This window comes from Microcebus murinus, chromosome 3 (genome assembly GCF_040939455.1).
Source record: "Microcebus murinus isolate Inina chromosome 3, M.murinus_Inina_mat1.0, whole genome shotgun sequence".
Classification (NCBI taxonomy): domain Eukaryota; kingdom Metazoa; phylum Chordata; class Mammalia; order Primates; family Cheirogaleidae; genus Microcebus; species Microcebus murinus.
In genome coordinates this window covers 2,361,276-2,387,732 of record NC_134106.1, presented here as the reverse complement: position 1 = coordinate 2,387,732, position 26,457 = coordinate 2,361,276, and the positions used below count along the sequence as shown (strand labels likewise).

The 26,457-nt window shown below is 55.6% G+C and overlaps 2 protein-coding genes across 3 annotated transcripts in view; both read right to left on the bottom strand.

Moving 5' to 3' along the window:
* ALLC (allantoicase) overlaps positions 1–1,324 on the bottom strand; it is a 28,225-nt gene extending 26,901 nt beyond the window's left edge. Inside the window, exon 1 of the mRNA XM_012763165.3 lies at positions 1,182–1,324. The gene's annotated coding sequence lies outside the window, so the exon portion shown is untranslated. The remainder of the gene's footprint in view (positions 1–1,181) is intronic.
* Positions 1,325–10,826: 9,502 nt separating this feature from the next.
* COLEC11 (collectin subfamily member 11) overlaps positions 10,827–26,457 on the bottom strand; it is a 32,187-nt gene continuing 16,556 nt past the window's right edge. For both annotated transcript variants that reach the window (XM_020288683.2, XM_076000526.1), the window contains exons 4-7: positions 18,917–18,988; positions 16,015–16,068; positions 12,025–12,120; positions 10,827–11,769 (exon numbers count right to left, since the gene is read on the bottom strand). In XM_020288683.2, the coding sequence (XP_020144272.1) occupies positions 11,378–11,769; positions 12,025–12,120; positions 16,015–16,068; positions 18,917–18,988 (614 nt within the window). In that variant the 3' untranslated portion in view covers positions 10,827–11,377. The remainder of the gene's footprint in view (positions 11,770–12,024; positions 12,121–16,014; positions 16,069–18,916; positions 18,989–26,457) is intronic.

The window sequence follows — 26,457 nt, the reverse complement described above, 5'->3', positions numbered from 1 at the left end:
TGGCTCACGGTTCTGCACACCGCACAAGAGGCTTGGCGCCAGCACCTGTCGGCTCTCGCATGGTGGCAGGTGCAGAGGGCCGGCGTGCATGGGCGGAGATCGCACGCCAGGAGAGAAGGCAGGTGGGGGAGGTGCCAGGCGCTTTTAACAGCCAGCTCTCGTGGGAACTAACAGAGCGGGGACCTGCTCGCTACTGCAAGGAAGGACGGCACCAAGCCACTCCTGGGGCATCCACCTCCTCCACCAGGGCCAGCTCCAACACTGGGCACCGAACTGCAGCGTGAGTTTGGGGGGCCCGACCGCCTCACTATGGCACCCAACGGTCTCAAGAGCTACCACGTGGAAAGTCTCTCCACCCCTAAGATGAAAACAGGAGGAAGAAAAGGGACAATCCTAAACATGGGTCTCCAGGACACGGCTCGGTGCCGACCACTCTTCCCTGATCGGTGGGTTCTTTCCAGCATCTGCTACAGAAAGGGCCTGTGGTTTGTCTCTGCTAAGTGTCTCTCCTTAGCCACAGGTCCCAAAGCACCCACCGGGGCCCCCACCGTGCAGGCCCCGAGGAGGTCCCGGGAGGGGGAGAGCAGGGAAGGCCACGCTGCCCGAGGACAGTCCCTGTTACAGAAGGAAGCTTCCAGGGACTCTGGTCCTCGCCGTCAGCGAGCCCTGTAGATGCCTTTGGCCAAAGCATGAGATTCGCGGTAGAAATAAGAGAGGCAGCTTACTCAAGTTTGAGACGAAGCTAGGGTGAGTGTCCGCGGGGGTTTGGAGGAGCACAGCTTAACCCAGGAGGTCCCTGGTGACAGGTGACTGTTGGCACACATCTAAGTTTTGTTCTAATTTGTGACTCTTCTTTTGAACATAGGTTGACTTCACCGCGGGCTTAGTTACTTGGATTTTCTTTTAAAAAACCAAAGTCACATGACTTAAAACCAAGCAGAGCAGAGACAAGAGGGCCCGGACGTCTAACCCTGCTCGGGGGCCCTTCTGGTGCTGGGCCCGGCCCGATACCAACCCAGTTCAACGGCACGACGCGGCGTCTTCACGGCCCGCCCACTCTCGCCTGCCGCGCGTCAAACTCTCATTGCACTATTGAGACCCGTCTCTGCTGTCACCCTGCTCTTTTGGCAACGCCAACGGCCGACACAGCAAGGCATCCATAAACCACACTCCGAGCTCACCTAGGGGGTCCGAAGTCCAGTATTTAGGATTGGATCTCTTGCTGCCCACAAGCCAGCCAAGGTCCCATGGTGCTGGGGTGCCGGCTCGGAGAGAATTCACGGAGCCTGAGGTGGAGGCAGAACTCTAAGGAGGTTGGCCATGCCTGTGTGATGTCACAAGGGCAGCAGGGACCTGGAGCCCAGAGGTAGAGCGGCCCCTCCCTGGAGAAGCCAAGCAGGCCTCTGCGCGGCCCTTGTAGGCGAGGCCCGGAGCCAGACCCGCTCCCGCCCACCAGTGCCGGTCCCAGGGCCCCGCCATCTCTGACCAAGCTGCCTCCCGCCGCTGGCCTGAGCCTGAGTCCCCCACTTTCTGGTCCAGCTAGCACCGAGAGTTAAGGTTTTATCCCTAGAAGTCACCTGTTAATGCAGGCTGAGCACACCCAGCAATGGGGCCTGACCTGCTAGAGAAGACAGAGCCTTCGAGGAACTTGACAAAAGTTAAGGACCCTCCGCCGCTGACGACAGCACAGGCACACGGGACTTTAACGTCGTTGAAAGAAGTCTATGGACCCTCGAGAAATACACCTTGCCCGGGGGATGCGGGGCCTTGGGGTTTGCAGCACAGACAAACGCATCCCTGCCCTCGAAGATCTCTTTGTCCGAGGAAGAGTTTTCCATGGATCAGAAACAGCTGAGCACCTACTGTGAGACGGGGTGACAGAGGTGACCACACGGCCTCGTCACAGCCACATGGCCTCGTGCACAGGGGGTGTTCTCCCACCCTACCGATGGAGGGACTCGGGCTTGGACAGGTGAGAACGTCATCCAGGGTGGCCTGCGTGGGGGTGGCTGGACTGGAGCCCGAACGCAGAACAGCACCGCAGACGGCGTGTGCCTTTGAGACTCCGGAAAGACATCCTGTCCGGGAAGATTCCACCACCCACAGGCTCCTTTTGTCCTTCTGGGTTTCTTTTTCCCAGGGCCTGGCCCGGCGTTCTCCCCTCCTGCACCTGCTCTTTCCCTGCAGAAAGCCAGATGTCTGCGCGGCTGGCTCAGAGCTGCCCCCGGGAGCCCGCCCCGCCCTCCGCCCCACGGCACACGCGGGGTGGATGCGTCCAGCGCCCTGTCCCTGCGCCCGGCTCCCTGCACCGGCCGTCAAGCTGGTGTTCACACCTCGGTCTCGCCTTCCAAATAAAATTCTTTAAGAACACAAACCGCACGCTGCAGACTGTGTTTCAGTAAATCAGCGGATGGGGTTTTTTCCCCCGCAGTTCTTGTCAGCCACGACCTCTCCCGCAAGTGCAGCTCCCGCTGCCCCAGGTAGGTGCGGAGAGCAGAAGGGCCCATTTCTGTCTTGTTGGTGTCACTGAGTCTAGGCCGTGGCATAGGTTAAAGGCACAGAAGAACACCTGGGGGCTAGAGAAGCCACCTGACCCTCTCCCTCCCTCCGAGCCAGGGGCGCCTCCCGCAGTGTACCGGGCGCTGGCATCGCTGAGGACGTGCTGAGGACACAGATCCCGAGTCTGAGGGTCTCAGATGGGGCCGAGAGTCGGGATTTCGCAGGTTCTGCGGCAAGGCGGTGCCGCCGGCCCGTGGGCCACTCGGGACCTCGGTTCTACCAGCTGCAGCATCCAACGCGGTAGCCACGTTTAACTATTTAAAATCAAATAGTTACCTGCAATTTAAATTAACTTAATTAAAATTAAAAGGAATTAATCTGGGCTCGGCAGCTCACGCCTGGAATCCCAGCACTCTGGGAGGCCGAGGTGGGAGGATCGCTGGAGGTCAGGAGTTCGAGACCAGCCTGAGCAAGAGCGAGACCCCGTCTCTACTAACAATAGAAAGAAATTAATTGACCAACTAAAAATATATAGAGAAAAATTTAGCTGGACCTGATGGTGCATGCCTGTAGTCCCAGCTACTCGGGAGGCTGAGGCAGGAGGATCGGTTGAGCCCAGGAGTTGGGGGTTGCTGTGAGCGAGGCTGACACCATGGCACTCTAGCCTGAGCAACAGAGTGAGACTCTGTCTCAAAAAAGAAAGAAAGAAAAAGAAAACAATGATTAAACAGAATTAAAACTTTAGTGTCGCGCCCGCCTCGCCAGCAAGGAAGACGCGGCAACTGGAGTTCTTCTGACAGTGCTTTAATGGGGTTCCCTTTAGACTTACATGATGCGGAAGACCCAGCCCGGCAGCACGCAGGCTGCTATATACCCTAGAAGCACAACCCCTAAGCTGGGATAGGCCGCTCAGCTGTCGAGCCGCCAAAGCATTGGTCCATAGTAGGATCCCTCATTTGCATGCTGGCGCCACAGGGTAACCGACAATTGCGCGTGCGCTGAACTTGTTTACTGCTCTAGGCAAAGCCGGAAACAGGCGCCATCTTGTAATGGCGTTGACACCGCGACCCACACTTTAGCTCCTCTGACTGGTGAGCTAAGTGGCAGGCGCCCAGTGGCCACGCGTGGTTCTGTGCGGGACCGCACAGGTGGAGAACATCCGTCGCAGGTGGCGTGGCAGACGTCCTGTGGGACCACTCTGCGGGCAGCGGGAAGGGTGACAGCGGACGGACTGAGGCCCGGAGGGGTGGCCTGGGCAGGCGGGAGGCACCCTCCTGGAGCCCCACCGGGGCTCCCTTGCTCCTCCGTCCTGTGGAGACCTGAGGATTTGGGGTGACGAGGGCTGCAGCAGCCACAGGATAAGCTTAGCGCCCCCTCCTTGGCAGGGGGATAATGCGTGGTAACTGTGGGACACTTCCTGACACACTGCAGGTGACAGTCCAGCAGAGAAGGCCAGGGGGGCGAGGGGAGAGGAAGGGGTAGACCGAGCCTGAGGCTGCAGCCCAGGGCGAGTGACAGGGGAGGACAACGGGACGCGCTGACACAGGCTCAGCCCTCCCTGAGCCTCGGGCCTGCTGGGGACAGGCCCGGCCAGTGGGATGAAGGGAGCGAGGACACCTCCAGGCCACCGGGCAGGGACAGAGCTCTGGCGTGGCCTGGCACAGAGGATCCCAGGAGCTCCTTTGCTGCACTTGAGCCCAAGGCACTGCCAGGGGACCGTTGCCTCTGACACCCACCCGTGCCCCAGCTCCCAGAGCCTGGCGTTGCCCCGGGGGGCAGGCCGCTCCCGTAGGTTCTCACACGCCCCATCCCTTGCTCGCTGACTGCCTGGAGGGCCCCTCCCGCCTCCCAAATCCCGCCCTGGTGGATGTCTGTCCCTGCGTCTTACACTTGAACTTCCCACCTGCGGCAGATGGCAGACACAGCCCTCCCGCCACGGTGGGGTCCGCTTCCCCCGCCCCTTGGACCTGGGCTCAGCTCGTGACGGACAGTGGCTATAGAATGTGACGAAGCGACATTCCTCTGAGCTGAGGCTTCAGGAGGCTTCCGTGCGCCCACCCTCGCTTTCCGGAGTGATGCACCCACCTTGCGAACGAGCTCGGGCTGCAGAATGAGCCTCCCGGCTGGGGCGTCCAAGACCGGCCACCCAGTGAGCCCAGCGAGACCAGAACCACCCAGCTCATCTCAGTCCAGACTGCCGACCCACAGAGTTAGGATTAATGGTTACATAGATGGTTATTGTTTACACTCACTAAGTTTGGTGGTGGTTTATTACTCAGCAGAAGCTAACTGATACACTATGCTTGGGCTATTTCCATGCTTAGGAAGCAGCATTTTCCTTCCACCATAGGAACTGGAAAATAAGTGCTTCCTGGTCTTTTTTTTTTTTTTTTTTGTATCTAGGGCACAGGCGCATACAAAGCTATGGCACGTGGTTGTGCAGGTTGTCGTTCTATGAGTGATGCCTCTGGATTTGTGCAGTGCACAACACGTGCAGACACACAAAATGGCCCTGAACCCTAGGTACCCCAGCAGACCCGCCCCAGGCTCTGAAAGAGAGGCTGGTGACATGCAGACACAGCCGCTGCTGCTTCCATGGCAACGGTGGCGGCAGCCTAGCAACCGTCCCCCGCCAGCAGCAGAGGGACCCACGCAGGCCCGTCTGCAGCGTGATTCATGGGCTTTGTTCCCTTCCACGCAGCCCAAGCCGGTCCCGCAGACTCCCAGATTCCTGCGAGTTCCCAGGAAGCTTTCAACGCATTCCCTTTCTGCCCACATTACCCAGACCTGGATTTTCCTGCTCACAGCTAAGAAACCTCCCTGCCCTCGGCTCAGACCTGCTGAGTGGAGCTGGGTCGTGCCCAGTGACCCGGTCTGGCCTTCGCCACTGCCCCGGCCCTCACCTGGTCAGCCCCCGGGGTGCTCAGGAGGCCACGGGGCCGCCGTCCAAACCGTGACCCTGAGCTGCCGCCTGACATGCGGCCGCCTGGCACGGCGGCATTTCAAACGCCCAGACGAGTGGCTGTCCCAGACAGAACGCTGCGGGGAGCCGCCTGGCCACTGTTGGGGGCCCAGCCCGCGGGAAGAGGCACCCACGATTCACTGCTCCTGCCTCCCAGACCATGGGGAGCTTTCGCCGGTGCTGCCGAGGTGCTGGGGACCGTTCCTCTGGCTAGGGCTTGTCTTTGCCACCAGCGGTCAGAGCGGGCAGCTCGCTCTCTGACTAGCCCTGCGTCTGCTGCTCGAGGGAGGCTGAGTGCTTTCTGACCGGAGTGGCACCGCGGGCCAGACGCCTGCCGCCTCGCCCCGCCCCGCTCTTTGTTCTTTCTTCCTGCCTCTAGCTGCTCCCCTCCCTGTGCACACACAGACACACACACGCATGCACTCATATATGCACACATGTGTACATGTGCACACAGGCGTGAACACACATACACACATGTGCACACATATGCGCTCACACACACCAGCCAAAAGAATTCCTGTGAGCACCCGCAGCTCTGCAGCCCTGCACACGCGTGTGGCTGCACGCGTCCCCTTCCCCCACTTGGTGGCAGTGTGGAATCGCAGGTCTGCAGCCACCCGCCAGGCGGCCCCAGGCTGTGCCTATGTTCATCCATCTCAGCCCACACGTCAAGGAGGGCTCTGAAAAAAACACACGTGCCAGATTTTTGGTCATGCCTCAGTGCGGCACCTAATACACCCCGGCTCTGCCCCGAGTCACACCGTGTCCCCTGCCGCGCAAAGCAGGCTCTGCAGCCTGCACGGCAGGCCCGTCCGAGCAGCCTGGGAGCTGAGTCAGGGCAGCGCTCTGACTTCGTGCCCAGTTGCCTGAACCCGATCGGATGTGCGTTAGGACAGTCACCATCACACAAGGGAATGTGGACCAGGCGCAGATAGAGGCTGCGTGTGCCTCCACTGAGTTGAAAACGGTTTGACACGGTTCCCCAGGCGAAGCCAAGGGGAGGGGGGCTGCGTGGGAGCAGGTGCCCCTCGAATTTTGAGAGAGACACGAATGCAACGATCAGAGGTGCTTCCGTCCAATCTCGCCAGCACGGTGAGGAGACTGAGGCCCAGACAGGTGCAGGGTGTGCGGGGGCAGAACGACCGGGAGGCAGGTGCGAACACCTCTAACCCCGAGCAGACCCACAGCGGAGGGGCCTGTCTCGCTGCTGCAGAAGCGCAGGCTGCAGACCCCCTCGGCCACGCCGCCCCCGGGTCCCACCTGGCCAGGCACAAGCTGTGCCATTTCCCTCACTCGGGCCCGACCGAGCCCTGCGCAGGAGCTAGGTGACGGGCAGGGCCATCCGTGACCTGCCGGGAGAGCTCCAAGGTGTGCTGTCAACTGCAAAGGCAAGGTGAGAGGTGATGCACACCTGCGATCCATTCCACTGCTATTTCTAAAATAACCACAGGTATTTGAGTGTGTGTGTGTGTGTGTATGTGTGTGTATGTGTGTGTGTGTGTGTATGTGTGTGTGTTTGTGTGGTTTTTTAAGGTCTGAAAAGACTAACCCCCAACTGGAGCAAAGCGGGCTGAGGAGAAGGTGGTGAGGGGTTTTCACTTCTCGCTCTGCATGTCTGTGCGTCATTGTGAATGTATCACAATCAAGATGTGTGTGCCTGTTCCCTGCGTCAAGACACACGCGGCACCCTTCCTGTCGGGCGCCCCGTCCTCTCGGGGCTGTTCCTGGGTAACGTGGGGCCAGGGGAGGGCCGGGAGTGGGACCCCAGCCGCGGGGACCTCTGAGGACCTACCTGCCTGCCACCAAGGTGACCTGTGCAGCAACAGCCCTCCCCACACACGGCGTCCCCCGTGCACTGCGGCGTCCCCAACACGTGAAGCTACGCCCCAGGTACTGGGGGAGCTGCCACGCTGCTCTGCCACCGTGAGACACAGATTTAAGGACTGTCTGTGCAGCACGTGAACGAGTGGGTGAGCGGGAAGACGGATGGATTCGTGGAGGGAGTGACCTGCAGGCACCAGCTGACACGAGCAGGAACAGGAAGACGCAGACTCCCCTAGACACACTCTGGCAGGTGAAGCGGAAACCCGGCAGCGTCCGCCTGGTCCCCACCGATCCCCCCGACGGCGAGGTGGTGGCCCGCAACCCTCTGGCTGCCTACCCCCCACCTGAGTCTGCCTCCTGCTCCACAGAGACAAAGGACTCCTCTTTCCAACCAAACCGGGCACCTCCCGGATCCAAGATACCTGAGTAAACTCGTTTGCTATGACCTTCCAATGAGGCGGATAACTAAATGCATGGAAATGCCAAGAAACTCCTGTCCAGACCTGGGAAGAGTCTGAGATCTTTCTCAAGTTACAGCCCCAGTCTCATGGATGCTGGCAAAAGACAGCAGACCCCCAGGTCAGAGAGAAAGGACTTTATTACTCACAGCAATCGCAGTGGCTGAGCAGTGGCATCTCGGCTCCAGTCTCCGGGGCCCCCACCCTGCAGGGTTTTGTGAAGAGGAGCAGACGGCACCTGAGTCAGGTACAGGGAGGACCCTTGAGCCTGGGGAGCCGAATCTTTCCCTGCAGGCAGAACGCACGCCAGCCCTCTCCCCTGCAGGAGACAGCACCCTCACTAACTGGCAGTAACCATGCCTGCCACAGCCCCAGAATGGGACACTCTCTCTTATCCGCTGAGGCTGTGAGCAAACCTTTTCTGCAGAGGGAGTAACAGGGCGAGGGAGCTGCTATCTTTATCTTCCAAGGCAGTTCTCTCTACTAAAAAAGGACACCCAGGTCGTCCCTCAAAAGACACGTAGAAGCCACAATATCCACCGGGAGGGGGTGTGTGTGTGCATGGATGTGTGTTTCCTTTGGAAAGTGAAGATATCGATTAGGGATTCTGAAATACGAAAAGAGGAAGGAGAGCTGTGGGTTACTGTGCAGGCAGCTTCTCAAATGGCTCCCGGGGTCCCTGCCCCCTGGCATTCGCCCCACTGTGGGCTGCACCTGGTGACTCGCTGCTCGTGGACAGAACACCTCCAGGTGATGCACGTGACCTCCCAGGTCCAGCTATGGGAGGCGGTGACTTCTCTCCCCGGCTTCTCCCCTGCTGCTCTGACGAAGCCATGTCATGCTGCGAGCTGCCCAGGGAGAGGCCCACGCGACAAGGTACCAAGGGCAGCTCTGACTAATGTAACTATTGAAGAAACTAAGAGAACAAATGGACCAGATGTGGTGGCTCATGTCTGTAATCCCAGCACTTTGGGAGGCCGAGGCAGGAGGATTGGTTGAGGTCAGGAGTTCAAGGCCAGCCTGAACAAGAGCGAGACCCTATCTCTACTATTAAGCCTTTGCACTCGCTTGCTTTTTTTCTCATTATCCACTCGACATTATCCACACTCGACATCCGAGTGCAAAGGGTTAAAGCTTATTAAGTATGAAATGTCTGATTTCCTTAAGTATAAGTTTGACGGTTGATATCTCTGACATTTCACCTTGACACTTCTTGTTTTAGTATTGTTGCGAAGGTGCATCCTCAGTCTTTCAAATGCACGGTTTGGCTTGTGAACATCTTTCAAAATTGTTTAGAGCAATTTTTGTGGAACCACGGATGAGTCAAAAATTCATGTTATTTTCGAATATGAGTTTTGTCATGGAACCAATGCAGCGCAGACAGCTCAAAATATCAATGCAGTGTTTGGGAAGGATGTGGCTAATAAACGCATATAGTACATCGATGGTTTGAGAAGTTCCGTTCTGGTTCTTTTAATCTTGAAAATGAGCCACATGGGCGACCTGAGACCAAGGAGGATGATGATGAGCTGGAAGCTGTAGTGGAAGCAAATCCATCTCGACCTACGTGTGAACTAGCAGCAAGGTGACGTTACTACTCCAACAATATTGGACCACTTGAAACAAATCAGCAAGGTAAAGAAGCTGGCTAGATGGATTCTGCATGAATTAAATGAGCATCAGAAGAGAAATTGTCTCAAAGCTTGCCTTCCTTTGCTGTCTCGACATAAAAGGCAAATCATTTCTACACTGTATTGTGACATGTGATGAAAACGGATTCTTTTTGACAATCACAAGTGATCAGCAACGGTTAGATAAAGATGAAATGCCAAAACACAGCTCAAAACCAAATATTCATCAAAAAAAGCTACTGGTGTCTGTCTGGTGGCCCAGCACTGGTAATGTCCACTACAGCTTCATGAAACCTGGTCAGTCCATCACAGAGGATGTCTACTGCAACCGACTGGATGAAATGATGAGGATGCTTGTGATTAAGCAGCCAAGATTGGTCAACAGAGACAGGCCAATGCTCTTGCAAGACAACGCTAGACTATGTACTGCACAAACAACGCTGCTCAAACTACAGAAGCCGGACTTAGAAACTCTGTCATCCACCATATTCACCAGACCTCGCACCAACTGACTACCACTTCTTCCAGGCTTTGGACCACTTTTTGCAAGGAAAAATATTCAATTCCCAACAAGCTATGGAAAATGTCTTTTGCAATTTCATCGCCACTCACTCTCCAGGCTTCTTTGCAGCTAGATAAACAAGCTACTCTTAGGCTGGGCGTGGTGGCTCATGCCTGTAATCCTAGCACTCTGGGAGGCCAAGGCAGGAGGATTGATCAAGGTCAGGAGTTCGAAACCAGCCTGAGCAAGAGCTAGACCCTGTCTCTACTAAAAACAGAAAGAAATTAATTGGCCAACTAAAAATATATAGGAAAATTAGCTGGGCATGGTGGCACGTGCCTGTAGTCCCAGCTACTCAGGAGGCTGAGGCAAGAGGATCGCTTGAGCCCAGGAGTTTGAGGTTGCTGTGAGCTAGGCTGACGCCACGGCACTCTAGCCCATGCAACTGAGTGAGAATCTGTCTCAAAAAAAAAAACAAGCTACTGTTAAGATGGATACTTTGATTAATTGTACTGCTTCTTGCTGGAGATATAATAAACTACATTCTTGATTTGAAATCGGACATTTTATGTTTAATGACCAATAACAACAGAAAAAATTCGGCCAGGGAACAGTGGCTCACACCTGTAATCCTAGCACTCTGGGACGCAGAGGCAGCAGGATTGCTTGAGGTCAGGAGTTCAAGACCAACCTGAGCGAGAGTGAGACCCCGTCTGTAATAAAAATAGAAAAATTAGCCAGGCATGGTGGCACCCACCTGTAGTCTCAGCTACTGGGGAGGCTGAGGCAAGAGGATTGCTTAAGCCCAGGAGTTTGAGGTTGCTGTGAACTGTGATGATGTCACTGCATCCTGGCCTGGGTGAGAGAGTAGAACACTGTCTCAAGACACACACACACACACACACACACACACATACACACAACAAATGATACCACACATTTAGTAGTAAAGTCTGGAGAATTTTTATTGTTCTTGTTTTGGAATCTGGGTTTGAAGCAAAGCAAAATCGTTTCTACTTGGATAAAAATGAGAAGGAACCTATATGTTAACGTAACTTACAGAAACCCTGGTCAAAGTGAGGCGGATTCTTTTCCATACAGAAATGAAAAGAAAGGCAGTAACCCAAGACCCTGCTACCGCTATTCGCACTTCACTATTGCAATGTTTAAAGATTTATTTTATAGTTTGGACAAAGGCAAGAGCTCTATGGAAAAGCAATTCTGAGTAATAACAATCAGATAATGAACATTTTGGCGACAATACAGGTAATAAAACTGCTTCAGCAGAAACAGCGCCCTGCAGACACTTTCCTGCTCCTCCCACGCACACGCTGCTCTGTGCGGCTCAGACGGGGACCTTCGCTGGGTGAGCCTCTGCGCTCCTGGGAGCCAGGCCGTTAGGAGCCGGCAGCCTCCTTCCTTGCGGAGTTAGGGACAGCCCCGGCGGCGCCACGGCCACCTGCCACGGCCAGCAGGACCTCGCCGCGCCCGGGCGCGCTCACACGCTCTCCTTGTCGAACTCGCACATGAAGTACATGGTGACGTGGCAGGCCACGTCGTTCCAGCCGCCCGAGGCCACCATCTCCACGCAGTCCTCCTCGTCGTAGGCGTTGTTGGGCTCGCCGCTGCGCCACTTGTTGAAGGTCTGCATGGGCGAGCGGTCCGAGTACACGAAGGCGCCCTCGCGCTCCAGGTCGTTGATGCCGATGAAGACGCGCGCCAGGCCGGCCTGCGCCACGTACGCGGCCATCAGCCCGTTGGCGGCCTCGTCCTTGGGCATGCCCAGCGTGCCGCCGCGGCCCTGGCAGGACAGCTGCGCGTCCGCGTACCTCTTCTCCTCCTTCACCAGCAGGTAGATCTTGCTGTCTGTCTCGCGCACGCCGGCGACAGCTGCGGGGGAGGGCAGTGCTGGAAAGTGACCACCTGCGTGTCTGCCACTAACTCGGCGGCCCGCACCCCGCGCGCGCCCGCCACGCACCCCGCGCGCGCCCGCCACGCACCCCGCGCGCGCCCGCCACGCACCCCGCACGCAGCCGGCCCGCACCCCGCGCGCCCCTGGCCCGAAGCCTGCGCGCACCCGGAGCACACCGGGCGGCAGCGCGCGGGCTGGGGCCGGGGGCGGGGAGGACAGCAGGGACAACGTACCGTTCTTGATGAACTTGAGCTCGGTGGTCAGCTGGGACACCTGGTTGTCCATCTCCCCGATGGCCTTGCGCAGCTGGCTGCACTCGCACGGGATGCCTACGGGGACAGGCCCGCGGGGTCAGAGGCCGCACGAGGACCCCTCAGGTCACGGTGCAGTCGGTTTGACAGACACACCCCACAGGCCTTTGAGATAAAGTGTTTGCCCTTTATCCTAAAGGCAGGAGAAGCGGTGGGAGGGTTGTAAGCTCAGGGTCATGCTCTCCAACCTCACCCTGGACGCTGGGGCGGGGGCGCAGGGGCGGGGGCGCAGGGGCGAGGGCGCAGGGAGAGAGGCCAGAACGTCTGGGGAAAGCGGGCGCAGCGCCCACGGCACCCAGTGGTGGCTGAGTGTGGGGCGCCGGCAGGAGGAGCCGTAGGGGACACCCGCCTGCCATGCTGGGATCCAGGGGGGCCATGCATCGCTGGCTGAGCGTGGGGAGGGGAACCCACCGAGCTGCAGGTGGGCGGTCAGAGCGGGCAGTTGGGGCATCGTGGGCACGTCCATGGAAACTTTGGGAAGGGAGCTCAGCGCAGTGCCCACACCGGGACCACCCAGGGGCAGTGGAGGACGGCTGAGTGCTCAGAGTTCAGGGACAGGAGGGGAAACTGAGGCCCAGGGTAAGAACTCCCAGGGGATCCACATGTGGAGCTGCTAGAGAGGCCCAGAGTCGGGAAGGGCTGGGGCCTTCAAACCGCTTGGCTTGGCTTTGAGGGGAGAAACACTGGGTGTGTTTAAATGACGCTGGACGGGGGCTGGTAGGAAGGGACATGGAGATAAAGACGGTGCCATCCGTGCACAGTTGAGGGGACACAGCAAGCGTCCTGGTGAGGCAGGAGAGGTCACCAGAGCAGGTGAGAAGCCACCTCCTCCGCTGAGATAATGGTTCTTATTTCTGGGGCCTTTCTAGGTGGAGATGTCACCCTAAAGCTTTGCATACACGAGCCGGGTCAGCTCACACACACCCGGACGCACGCGGTGGTCACCCTTCTGTCACAGAGCACATGGAGACCCACAGTCGCCCGGCCAACATGACAGGGCGTGGAGAAGCCAGGCTCTGAGCCCAGGCAGGCAGTCTGGCCCATTCTGGCTCTAAAAGCTCGTGCCTGTGCCCCGGCTGGACAGGGAGCCCCTCTGGCACCTCAGTGCCAGCCGGGCACCCAGGACGCATGGCGCTGCGTAGGTCCCCGCTGCTGAATGACAAACGGAATTAAAGTCAGGCACCCAGCTCCACCGACCAGTCCCCAGATTGTGTGTTTCTTTCCTGGTCGTTTGGGGAGGACCCCGCCTTCCCCCGTGGGGAGCGGCACCTGCTCCACGGTGGGGCCCTGCCGCGGCCCTGCTGCCTGCCGCCTTTCCCCAGGGCCTGGAGCCGGGTCTGCCCCGCCCCGCCCTCCAGCACTCAGAGGGCAGGACTCCGGGTCTTTCCTGCCAGACCCCACCGTGCCGCCTTCAGCCCCACAACCCCCCCCAGTCTGAGCACCCCGCAGACACCGGTGCGTCTCCTCAGAGCCCGACTCCTCCTCGATTCTCACTCGCGGCTCCGGGTTCACAACTGGACATTTGAAACTCGGTCTTGGCTGCCATTTGTTTTGGGTCTTGTTGGTTGTTTTCATGAAAGTTTTATGTAAGATAAATTTTATCTTCAAGCTCACTGAGGTTTGGGTAAGAGAGGCTTTCCGCGCCATCCCTCCAAGCGGAGCGGGTGGATTCGTTGACTTGTTTTCCGTCCGAACTTTCTGGCCAACTTGGGCCCACCGGGGCCTCTCGCCTGGCGGTGCAGAGCCAGCAGGGGCGTTCTCCTCTTGTCTCCCCAAGACTTTGACCAAGTCTCTGGGGGATTGCTGGTGCCCAGAGGTGGCCCCGAGAGCAGGCGCTCGGTCACCTCCAGGGACGGCGGGTTTCAGATGCACGCGTACAGAGTTCCAGGGCAAGGACGCTCCTGCGCAGTCACGTCTCCTTTCCCCTGTGGTGTTTGAGGAGCTTCCTAAACAAGGACCTTTATCCAGAAATCTATGGCCTCTCCTTTCTCCCAGCGTCCCAGGGCCAGGTCTTTCTTGGAGACGACCTTCTGAATGGCGCTACAATGCCGATTGAGCACCAGCAGAGGTACACACATCTCAGGGAGAAAGACCTATGGCAGCAGGTGGATGCCAGGTGTCCCCACGGACACACGTTGGCCTATGGAAGGTACAGTCACCAGCCAAGCCCTTCGAACCACCTGGACGCACCGATTGTCTCCCTGGGCCCTCCCTGGTGAGCTTATTGGTTAGAGACAGAAGGGAAGGTTAAAGCCTGACTGAAAGAACATTCTAGTTACCCAAACACTATCTGACCCCAAACCTAATATCTCTCAAGCATCTTTAGGGGTCAACATCTTTAATGGCAAAAAAGGACTGGAGAGCACAGAACAGTTCGGATGTTGTTTCGGTGACCGAACAGAAAAGTGGGGAAGGTGGGGGCGGGGTGAGAGAGGGACAGTCTGTGGGGGCTGCAGTGACACCTGCCTGCAGGGCTCTGAGCAGGAGAAGGACGATCAGGGGACACAGAGAACACACCCCAGCACTGTGATCAGGGCACAGGTGTGCAGTGTGGGCTGTGCAGTGTTGGGTTTGCAGTGGGGAGTGTGCAGTGTGGGGTTTGCAGTGTGTGTTGTGCAGTGAAGGGAGTGCAGTGTGTGCTGTGCAGTGAGGGGAGTGCAGTGTGTGCTGTGCAGTGAGGGGAGTGCAGTGAGGGGAGTACAGTGTGGGGTTTGCAGTGTGTGGTGTGCAGTGAGGGGAGTGCACTGTGCTGTGCAGTGAGGGGAGTGCAGTGAGGGGAGTACAGTGTGGGGTTTGCAGTGTGTGGTGTGCAGTGAGGGGAGTGCAGTGTGGGGTTTGCAGTGTGTGGTGTGCAGTGAGGGGAGTGCACTGTGGGGTTTGCAGTGTGTGGTGTGCAGTGAGGGAGTGCAGTGTTGGGTTTGCAGTGGGTGTGTGCAGTGTGGGGTTGGCAGTGTGTGGTGTGCAGTGAGGGGAGTGCAGTGTGGGGTGTGCAGTGAGGGGTATGCAGTGAGGTGAGTACACTGTGGGTTATGCAGTGAGGGGAGTGCAGTGTGGGTGTGCAGTGAGGGGAGTGCAGTGCTGGAAGTGCAGTGCAAGGCATGCATTGCTGGGTTGCAGTGTGGGATATGCAGTGTGGGGTGTGCGGTGTGGGATGTGCAGTATAGGGTATGCAGTGAGAGGAGTACAGTGCTGGGAGTGCAGTGCAGGGCATGCAGTGCTGGGTTGCAGTGCTGGGGTGCAGTGCTGGCTTGCAGTGTGGGGTGTGCAGTGTGGGGTGTGCAGTGAGAGAAGCACAGTGCTGGGAGTGCAGTGCAGGGTATGCAGTGTAGGTGTGCAGTGTGGGGTCTGGGGTCTGGGGTATGCAGTGTGGGGTGTGCAGGGGGTGGCCTCCAGGGAGGGGGAAGGAGAACAGAGAGAGACGGGCAGGAAGACAAGCTGAGGGAACTCGAGGTTCTGCATCCTGGTCATTCAGCACTGGTAGCTGAGCCAAGTCCACTTGAGCTGGACCTGGAGGTCCCTGGTGACCTTGGAGGTCTCGGTGGAAGGTCGTGGGAAAGCAGCTGCAAGGACGTCAAGAAAGAGGCAACCATCCAGAAAGCACAGGACGGGGTCCTCAGTGCCCGGGAGCGTTAACAAACAAGGCTGCTGGCGTTAGGGCAGGGTGGCTAAGCCTGAGTCCGGCACAGATGTGACCGCACGGGGTGGACAGGCAGAGCACACTCCTGAGAAGGCCACTCAAACATTCCGCAAGAAGGAAATCAAATACTGAAACACCCACCGGAGGGTGCGACTGTCAGTCGTGTGTACCCCTGCTTTCCAGCCCGTTGTAGTTTTATTTAATGGTTTACATTTTTTGAAGAGCACAGTTTTTAATACATTTTATGAAAAATCCTTGGACCCTTACAGCCATACCTGGTTCTCCATTAGGGCCAGGGGGTCCTATGTCACCAGTGTCTCCTTTCTCACCTGAAAATGAAAAGCAAGGTCAGAGTCACCAGGCAGAGGTGGACACATGCCATACGTTCTAAAATATCAAGGTTTAAAAGGTCATTGCTGGCCGGGCGCAGTGGCTCACACCTGTCATCCTAGCACTCTGGGATGCCGAGGCGGGCGGATTGCTCAAGGTCAGGAGTTCGAAACCAGCCTGAGCAAGAGTGAAACCTGGTCTCTACTATAAATAGAAAGAAATTAATTGTCCAACTAAAAATATATAGAAAAATTAGCCGGGCATGGTGGTGCATGCCTGTAGTCCCAGCTACTCAGGAGGCTGAGGCAGGAGGATCCCTTGAGCCCAGGAGCTTGAGGTTGCTGTGAGCGAGGCTGACGCCACTGCACTCACTCTAGCCTGGGCAACAAAGTGAGACTGTCTCAAAAAAATAAATAAATAAAAATAAAATGTCCTTGCTTTTTGCATAATGCCCTGGGATTTCTCCTAGGCCCCATCAGTGCTGGGAAGCACAGGGGCTGTATTCCTTAGCTAACCAATTCTTCCCGCTGTATTTATACTATGTGCACCATATACACACCATAGGGTTTTAGGGATTATCAGACGATCATTCTTTAAGTCGATTCTGGAAAATCCAAGATATTTGACAGAACATTTTGCAGACGACATCTCAGGAGGCCTCGACCCCATGAGGAAGGGGCGATGACTTCTACATGCTCCCCTGGGCAGCGGGAAGTCCAGACAGGGCGTGCACTGGCAGCTCGAGGGTGGACCTGAGCAATGAGGCGTCAGCAGACCTTACGGCCCCTGCACTGCAATCAAAGCCCTTCCTGGCCCCTCCTTGAGGCAGCATCATGTCCCCGAAGGGCCCAGACCGAGGACCCAGGGCCCCGTCCTGGCCTGTCGGATGGGACAAGCCACCTAACCACAGTGCCCTCCACTCCTCTCAACTTATGAAAAAAAAAACGATGGCAACAAAGCTTTCTAGCTGCTCTAAAATTAAACGAGGAGTGTTTAAGTTAAGTCGCACGAGTACTCCTGAAGCACTATCTTCCTTCTCGCGGAGAGACCCTGAAGGTCTCTGCGAAGGAGCCTTGAGTGCCGAGCCCGTGGGCTCAGGTGCCCCGGCACAGGAGGGAGAGCTGGGCAGTCGCCGCCCGCCTGGCTCCCCGCTGTTCTTCACCAACACCGGGGCTGGAAGGTGCAAGTGCAGCCGCACGAGGCCCCGGGAGACAGTCTCAGACGCGAGGCAAATCCAACCAGCAAAGCCAAGCAAGGGGCCCGGCGAGCCGTCCCTGGCGAGACGCTGAGGGTTGCCCGGCACACGCGGCGTATTGCATGCAGGGCAGGGCCGGCTGCAGCGCCACGCACAGGCAGAGACAAGATACGGGGCAGACACGGCATGGGTCACCCGTGCAGTGGCAGAGCGCTCAGCCGCAAGGAGGGAGGGGATCCGACACGCGGCAACAGGTGACCTTGAAAACATTGCGCTACGTGAAATCAGCCGAACACAAAAGGGTAGATACTGCTGTGGCTCCACTTGTGTGAAACGTCTAGAAAAGGTGAACTCTTGGAGCCAGAAAGCAGATTCGAGGCCCCCAGGGCTGGGGGAGGAAGGGGGAGGTTACTGCTTCGTGGGTGCAGTGTCGCAAATACGCGTTACAGTGCCACTGCACTGCACGCTTAGAATAGTTACAGTGGTGAGTTTTGGGTCACAAATGTTTACCGCAATTCCACTGGAGTTGCTTAAAGCGCCCATATCCCTCCTGACACCACGCTTGTCCGTGTGCTCGCTGCCGAGTCCCGCCGTGGGGCAGGAGACGTGCAGATGAGCTGGCCGCCCTCCCCTCCCCCTCCTGGCCAGAGGCACCTTCTACCATGGACAGGCGGGGCTGGGGGAGGGAGGTCTGTGGCCCCAGATATGGCCCCCCGTGGGCCTGGGTCAACCGGCTCCAAGGCAGAGGCGTGAGCTACGAGAAGCCTGCACCGGGACTGGGCAGCCCAGCCAGACCCTCCCTGCCTGGGGTCTCAGGGCAGCTCCACGCCGACCACTGGCCTCCCCAGCCTAGTGTCCACGTTGCTGGCACCGTCCCAGGACCCTGGCGGGGGGGGACTTCCACGAGGTCACATGTGCAGAGCTCAGGGACTGCCGGCTCCTTGCCCCCGGAGTCCAGCACAGGCAGGGAGCAAACCCGGCGTTCCGAGAACGTGCGTTGACTGGGTGAGCAGGGCTGGCCTGCGAGCACTGTGATTCTGAGCAGCCCTTGACTGTCCCGACCCTCGCTGTCCTTGTCACGGGGAGCATGTGACCCGATCTGCCCTCCTTGCCCGCCAACATGGTACGAGTCAAACGCAGCAGAGCTGGTGCGACTTGAACCTGCAGGTGTTACCTGAGCCCAGGTGTCACCAGCGCGGCCACTCCCACACCTGCTGCTGCCGTCTGTGCCCCGTTCTCTCTGAGGGCCGTACCATCACCTCAACAAGCCAAAGAAACCCACGCCGGGTGCGGAGACACGTCGCTTCCCAACATGGTCCCCCCGTTGCCTAAAAGAGGCTCTGAGGGTTGTAACAAGCTCATGTTGCAGCTGAGGAGTCGAGATCTGGCCAAGCACACTCGCTCCGACCCTCCATCCTGGGCTCCGGGTAAGCCCTGCCGAGCGGGGAGCCCCTCACCCCACCCCAGTGGGCACAGAACAAGCAGCTCACCGACACTCCCCAAGCGCAAGCACTGCGGCAGAGTCGATCATGCGTAATGCACACAGATAAACAAGACACGGGCGAGAAGGCTCAGCCCATGACCCATCTCAGGGTGTGAGGGTTCGCTGGAAGCCTGGGAGGGGGTTGAGGCGAGAACCGCATCACAAGTACCTTTCGAGCCAATGGGACCAATCTTTCCATGGCGACCCACACTGCCTTTCTGTCCTTTGTCCCCCATGTCTCCTGCAGAAAACAACAAGATCAAGGTTGGTTGGTGCTCAGGTGATGCAGCGGCCTCCTCCTCAACAACACACGCACACAGGTGATCCGACATACATCACACACACATGCACAGGTGATCTGGCATATGTCACACACACATGCACAGGTGATCCGACATATATCACACACATGCACAGATGATCTGACATACATCGTACACATATGCACAGGTGATCTGACATACATCGTGCACACATGCACATGTGATCTGGCATGTATCATATACATGCACAGGTGATCTGGCATACATGACACACATGCACAGGTGATCTGACATATATCACATACATGCACAGGTGATCTGACATACATCATGCACACATGCACAGGTGATCTGACATATATCACATGCATGCATAAGTGATCTAACATGCATCATACACGTGCACAGGTGATCTGACATGTGATCCAATCTACATCACACATGCACACACACAAGAAGAAACTTAGAAAGACAGCTCTCAATCTCTTCAAGGTCGCATGCGTGGTTGTCACTGGGCGGCTCTTCAGGGCCCACGGTTGACATAGCTGCCAAAGGACATGCACCTCCCCTGAACGTCACATGGGGCGGGTGAGGCCAGATGGGCGCCCCTAAGCCCCAGCCTCAGCCAAGGTCTGTCCGCTCCGTGACTGTGGGGGAGGGCTTGTCCTCCCTCCATCCCTGCTCCTGTCCCTGCACCCAGGCCACACCCAGCCCCCGCAGCTCTACAGACCAGACCCACCCGGCGCCCGAGGAACATGGGCGGTGTCAGCTGGCAGAGCCACTGGGCTCCTCCGGCGTGGGGCAGGGCCTGGACCCCGGGGATTTCCGCCTCCGCCCAGGCCCCAGCACGCACCAAACCCACGCCCCCGCGGCCCCAACCACGGACGGCTGCGTGTCTAAGAACTGGGGGCCGAAGGCTCGGTGCCAACCATACATAATTATATACATACAAACATACACATACACGAAACTTACACACACAAACATGTACACTCATGCATACACACATGAACTAATGCAAACATACACACACTATATGCTCATATACATATATGCATATACATAGTTGTGCACCTACATGCACATATACATACATATTATATACAGAAACATACATGCACATACAAATACATACCACCATATATGCACATACATATATGTGCAGGTGTATACATATAAGCATATACAAATACAAACTTACACATGTATACATATATTTGCACACATGTATGCACATTCATGCTATACACATATACCTGCAAAAATGCAGGCCTACATGTATGCATGTGTGCATGTATACATGCAAACATGCATGCTATATGCACATTCATGACACCATGTGCATACATACTATACATACACATGCACAAGTGCACACACATAAGCACACCTCTGATCCCACACAATTCAATGCTGTAACCCTGGCAGGCACAGAGCTGAGTTTAGACCCCGACCACGGGAAGCCACCGGGAGACCCCTCTCGCCGCACCTCACCCTCCACAGCAACAGCTACACACACCGGGACCTACTGCTGGTGTGAGCTGCTGTCTCTGATAAGAATATTCTATTTTGGGTTTGTCAGGGAAGAAGAAGGAGATGAGAACCATCAACATCCACTGAGACTGTCAACACACCGTCTACTTCACAGCAACCGCTGCCTTTTGTGTAGCAGGCTTGCGTTAACTTGCAGACATTTACTGGAAACTAACCCTCCGGCAGAACAATAGAGGTTCTCTAAGGAGAGAGGATTAGAACAAGAGCTCTAACGCTTCTTCCTACTTCCAAGGTCTCCGGCTCCTCCGAATGGCAGCGCACTGTCTGCAAGAAGCACACAAGCTGCCACCACCCCCCGCCGCGGGCTCCAGCGTGCTGAGACCCCCTCCCTTTAAGCCCCAGGAGCATCTGACCGTGCAGCCCAGAGTGCTGGGAGCCAGCACGCTGTCCCGTCCCACAGCCCACCACTGTCCTCCGGACAGCCCACAGCAGGTGCATAATTCCCACTGATTCTAATGAAGACGTCACACAGTCCTGTGACGCGCAGAAGGGACAGAAAGAGCATTGGAATTCAGCATCCTCAGCCATTTTTAACGAAGGAGGATGTGCACATGACAGAGACCAGAAAGCTGTCACTGCACCCCCTCCTCACTGTCGTCTCAGCATGTGTCTGGGAAGCACAAGCCGAGAAGGCTGAGACCACACTCTCTCAGCAGGGCAGGGCAGCAAAGCCTCTCTCTATGCTACTCCTCACCTCGGTGGGGCCCACAAATGCGGAAATTGTTCTTATTTCAATAAACAACAAAGAACAGCAGGAGATTTCTGTGAGGCCCTCAGCCTGGCTTTGTTACTTCAGAAAAGGCAATGCAGGGAGGGAGCTCTCTCCCGAATGCAGCCAGGCCCCAGGGGGACGCAGCCTGCCCCTCCCCCAGGCCCAGGCATCCAGAGCCTGCACCCGGCCAGGCAGCCAGGGCCAGCAGCAGCAGCAGGAGCCAGGAGCTGCATTTTACCAAGAGCCCTGGCAGGACGCGGTGGCTCACGCCTGTCATCCTAGCACTCTGGGAGGCCAAGGCGGGAGGATCGCTCAAGGTCAGGAGTTGAGACCAGCCTGAGCAAGAGCAAGACCCCCGTCTCTACTAAAAATAGAAAGAAATTAATTGGACAACTAAAAATACATGGAAAAAATTAGCCGGGCATGGTGGCACATGCCTGTAGTCCCAGCTACTCGGGAGGCTGAGGCAGGAGGATCGCTTGAGCCCAGGAGTTTGAGGTTGCTGTGAGCTAGGCTGACCACGGCACTCTAGCCTGGGCAACAGAGCGAGACTCTGTCTAAAAAACAACAAGAGTCCTGGTGGTTCTGCGAGCACCGCTGTCTGAGAGGCAGAGCCCCCACTCCGAGGCGAGCACAGAATGCAGCCGGCCTGCCGTAGCTGGAAGCCTCCGCCCACTGGCCGGCTGTGCAGGCCTAGGGCAGCTCCTGCACCTGGGGAAGGGAGTCCGACTGCGCAGACCCGGGGCGTCAGCCGCAGGTCTCAGCCATAGCCACAGAGCCCAGAGATATTCGAAGATATTAGATCTCGAGATATGCTTCAAAGAATGGTTTTTTGATGACCTTCCAAGTGCTAGGTCCCACGGCAGGCCCTGGAGGCACAACAGTGAAAGCAACGTGGATCTGCCCGCCGTGGCCCACCGATGGGCAACCGTACTCGGTGTCGCTATTGTGATGTTACAGGTTGCAGACTGTGGTCCGCAGGGGCCGCAGAGCTGGGGAGCTGGGGGGCTGGTGTCTGAATGGATCCTTTGCTCCCAGACCGCGCTCCTCTGCCTCCTGGGTGCACCCCTCCTCCTCAGGAGCCCCTTTCAAGAAGCACCTGGACGTGGACCAAGACACCCTCCCCCATTGTCATCCTCGATGGAAACAGGCGTGTGTAAATGGAGGCTCGGAAAGGTGAAGCGGTTCGCAGAAGCTCACGTGACTGGCAGGTGGTGGCCCCACGGAGCAAACCCTGATCCCGGCTGAGGACGGGTCCACGGCCGTCCCCGACCCCATCCCTCCCGGCAAGCCAGACTGATCCAGGCACGGGGCTCGGGCTCCAGGCCTTCTCTGGCCATGGGACCGTGGCCAGTTGGTCACTTATCCTCTGAGTCTTGGGCTCCACGTCAATGAGCCCGATGGAGTGGGACTTCCAGCTCCATCACCTTATGCTCCCATCTCTAAAGGCCCACTGCTGGGAAGTGCACTTCCTGTTGGGGAGGTCAGAATTGCCATGAGTGACTGTGACTACTGTGAGAAAAAATAAATATGACACTGTAACTATCCCCACTTGACGACTAAGATAACAGAGATTTTAAATAACTCTTGCAGAGTCACAGGGGCCAAAAAGTGACACAGTTTAGACCCTCCGATGCTAAACCTCATGGTATTACTCCCCTAAGCTGCCTCCCTGGGGTGCCAAATGTCACAGCCAGCTATGGACTCCTAGCCCTCCGTGCCCCCCACATTTCAGAAACCTTCAATTGTCCAGTGGCGGCCGGGCGCGGTGGCTCACGCCTGTAATCCTAGCTCTCTGGGAGGCCGAGGCGGGCGGATTGCTCGAGGTCAGGAGTTCAAAACCAGCCTGAGCAAGAGCGAGACCCCGTCTCTACTATAAATAGAAAGAAATTAATTGGCCAACTGATATGTATATAAAAAATTAGCCGGGCATGGTGGCGCATGCCTGTAGTCCCAGCTACTCGGGAGGCTGGGGCAGAAGGATCGCTCGAGCCCAGGTGTTTGAGGTTGCTGTGGGCTAGGCTGATGCCAGGGCACTCACTCTAGCCTGGACAACAAAGCGAGACTCTGTCTCAAAAAAAAAAAAAAAAAAAATTGTCCAGTGGCCCCTGGAACCCCTTCCCCTACCCTTTGCCTGGGCGGGGGCCATGGCCCCGCACCCACCGTGGGGCAGCGACGAAGCCATCTCGACAGTCGCCGTCCACCACATCCTGCCTCGAGCCCAACCCCCACGCACGCCCACGCCTCAGCAGGGTCCTCCAAGGCCACCTTGAGCACCGGAAGCCTGGCCCACACCTGGGCACCAGTGTGGACAGGGATCTGGGCCTAAAGACGCCTGCTGCCACCCCTCCACTCCTAAGTGGGAGGATAAAGGAAGGAAGAAAAGAGGAAGGGAGGGAGGATTCCTCAGAGGTTTTAAGAGAGAAAACGTGCAGCCTTGGATTGGCATCCTATTGTGTTTGTGGACCATATTATCAAGCTCCCTTGAAAGCTAAAAATGAAGAGACGTTCAAACTTTAACCCCAAATCTCTATGATAGACGATGTATGTTTTATGCCCCTCTGTGAATCCATCAACCCCATAATTAGAAACACATGCTATACTATGTCACAGACTTCGACTCACTTATTTGCAGGATGGCAGAGTGTGATCCACAAATCCCTGCCTTCAAGGAGTTTACAATCTAATCAGGGAGATAAGACACGCACATATGGATGATGTCGGGAAGATGGAAGAACAGCAGCTTTCTACCATCATCCTCCCACAAAAGCACTGATTTTAACTACTACCCATGGATGACAGTACCTCTGTGGGAGTCTGAAAGTCCAGAGGAGAAGTTCCAGCACAGCATTGGAGCAAAAGCTCCAAGAATAGCTGCACTGAAGAGAGTGAGAGCAGTTTCACTTTACCTGTGACACCCCTCCCCCAAGGCAGCACAGCTCAGCACCAAAGGAGACCACCTTGGCTCGCAATTTCTCCCGCAGGAGTAAGTGAAAGTATAGTGAGTGAGCACCCAGCTCCCCCAGCCGTGCAGGATGCTGCCCAAGACACCTGTTTCTTTCTCACTCCACCTGGAACACAGAGGTGACTGGCATGGTTGAGTAATTGGGACAGGCTGGGAGCAGGGAAGAGAGGCTACAGACCCTAATAACTGCTTGGCAGGTTCCGTCAGGAAGCCTGCCCACAAGCCAGCTGGGATGCTTCCTTCACCTGTGGACTACTCCGGCCGATCCACAGGCGCCCAAATGCTCACATGCTTCACCCCTCCCTTGCCCCACTCCCCAAGGGCACCCCGTGGATGGCCAGGGCAAGCATCTTGCACAGACACCTTGACTGTGCAGGATGGGGAGAAGACACACAAACTTGAGCATTTCACAGCACTTCCCTAGAGAAAACAAAGGACAGGTTCTCGGCACCCAGATGGCTTTGCGGGATCAAGAGAGGCATATGATCTTAAGGATACACACCCCTCCACAAAGGGAACAAAAGTTGTCGCGCTGCAGCATCCATAGAAAAGGTCTGAGAGAGCCTCAGAATCCCCAGCCAGGCTGTTTGGTGAAGGAATTTCCCTCCCAAAGTCAAGTCAATACAGACTGGAGGCAAGGTGCAGTGGCTCACACCTGTAGTCCTAACACTCTTGGAGGCTGAGGCAGGAGGATCCCTTGAGGCCAGGCGTTCGATGCTCATTAGTAATAGGAAAACCATTGAAAGTATAAACCTAACTGGTAAAACGTGTACATTAGGAGGATCACACACCATGATAAAGTGGGTTATGCCTTGGATGTGAGGAAGGTTCAGCATATGCAAACAAGTCAATGTGATATACCTTATTAACAGAATGAAGAATAAAAATCACATGATCATCTCAGTAGATGCAAGAAGAACACTTGATGAAACTTAACATTGTTTTATGATAAAAACTCTCAACGAATTAGGTACGCAAGGAGTGTACCTCAGCACAGTACAGCCCATATATGCCAAGCCCACAGCTAACACCACACTTGGTTGTGAAAAGCCGAGAAAGATTTTACTCTAAGATCAGAAACAAGACAAAAGATACCCACTTTCGCCACTTCTACTCAACATAGTGCTCGAAGTCCTAGCTAGAGCAATTAGGCAAAAAAAATAAAGAAAAGAAAGAGAGAAAGAGAAAATAAAAAGAGAAAGAAAGAGGGAAAGAGAGGGGAAAAAGGTAAAGAAGGGAAGGAAGGAAGGGAGGAAGGAAGGAAGGAAGGAAGGAAGGGAGGGAGGGAGGGAGGGAGGGAGGGAGGGAGGCCAAGCCATCCAAATTGGAAAGGAAGAAGTAAAATTGCCTGTTTATAGATGACTTAATTATATATATATATATATATATATATATATATATATATATATATAAAACCCTAAAGACTTCACCAAAAAAACTGTTAGAACAGATAATATAAATAAATCCAGGAAAGCTGCAGGATACAAAATCAATATACAAAAAATCAGTAGCATTTCTATACACTAACAATGAACTATCCAAAAAAAGAAATTAACGAAACAATCCCATCTACAGTAGTATCAAAAACAAAAAAGAAAAGAAATTCTTAGGAATAAATTTAACCAAGGAAATGTTGTCCACCTGTATATTGAAAACTATTAAAACAGTCTACGGCCATACCACCCTGAACACTCCCAATCTCATCTGAAAACTATAAAACATTAATAAAAGATGCTGAGGGTGACACAAATAAATTGAAAGATTTATCATGCTCATGAATCAAAAGAATTAATATTTCAAAATGTCTGTACTACCCAAAGCAATCTATAGACTCAATGCAACCTCTATTAAAATTCCAATGGCATTTTTCATAGAAATAGGAAAAAACAATCCTAAAATTCATATGGAACCACAAAGACCACATGTAGCTAAAGCAATCTGTAGCTGAAGGCATTGCACTTCCTGATTTCAAACTATATTACATATTTGTAGCAATCAAAGCAGCATACTAGCATAAACAAGCACTGGCATAAAAACAGACACATAGACAATGGAACAGAATAGAAAGCCCAGAATAAACTCTTGGATGCACATACAGTCAACCAATCTTCAACAAAGGTACCAAGAATACACAGTGGTGCTGGGAAAACTGAATATCCATATCCAAAAAAATTGAAGTTGGATCATTATCTTGTACCATACATAAAAATCAACTC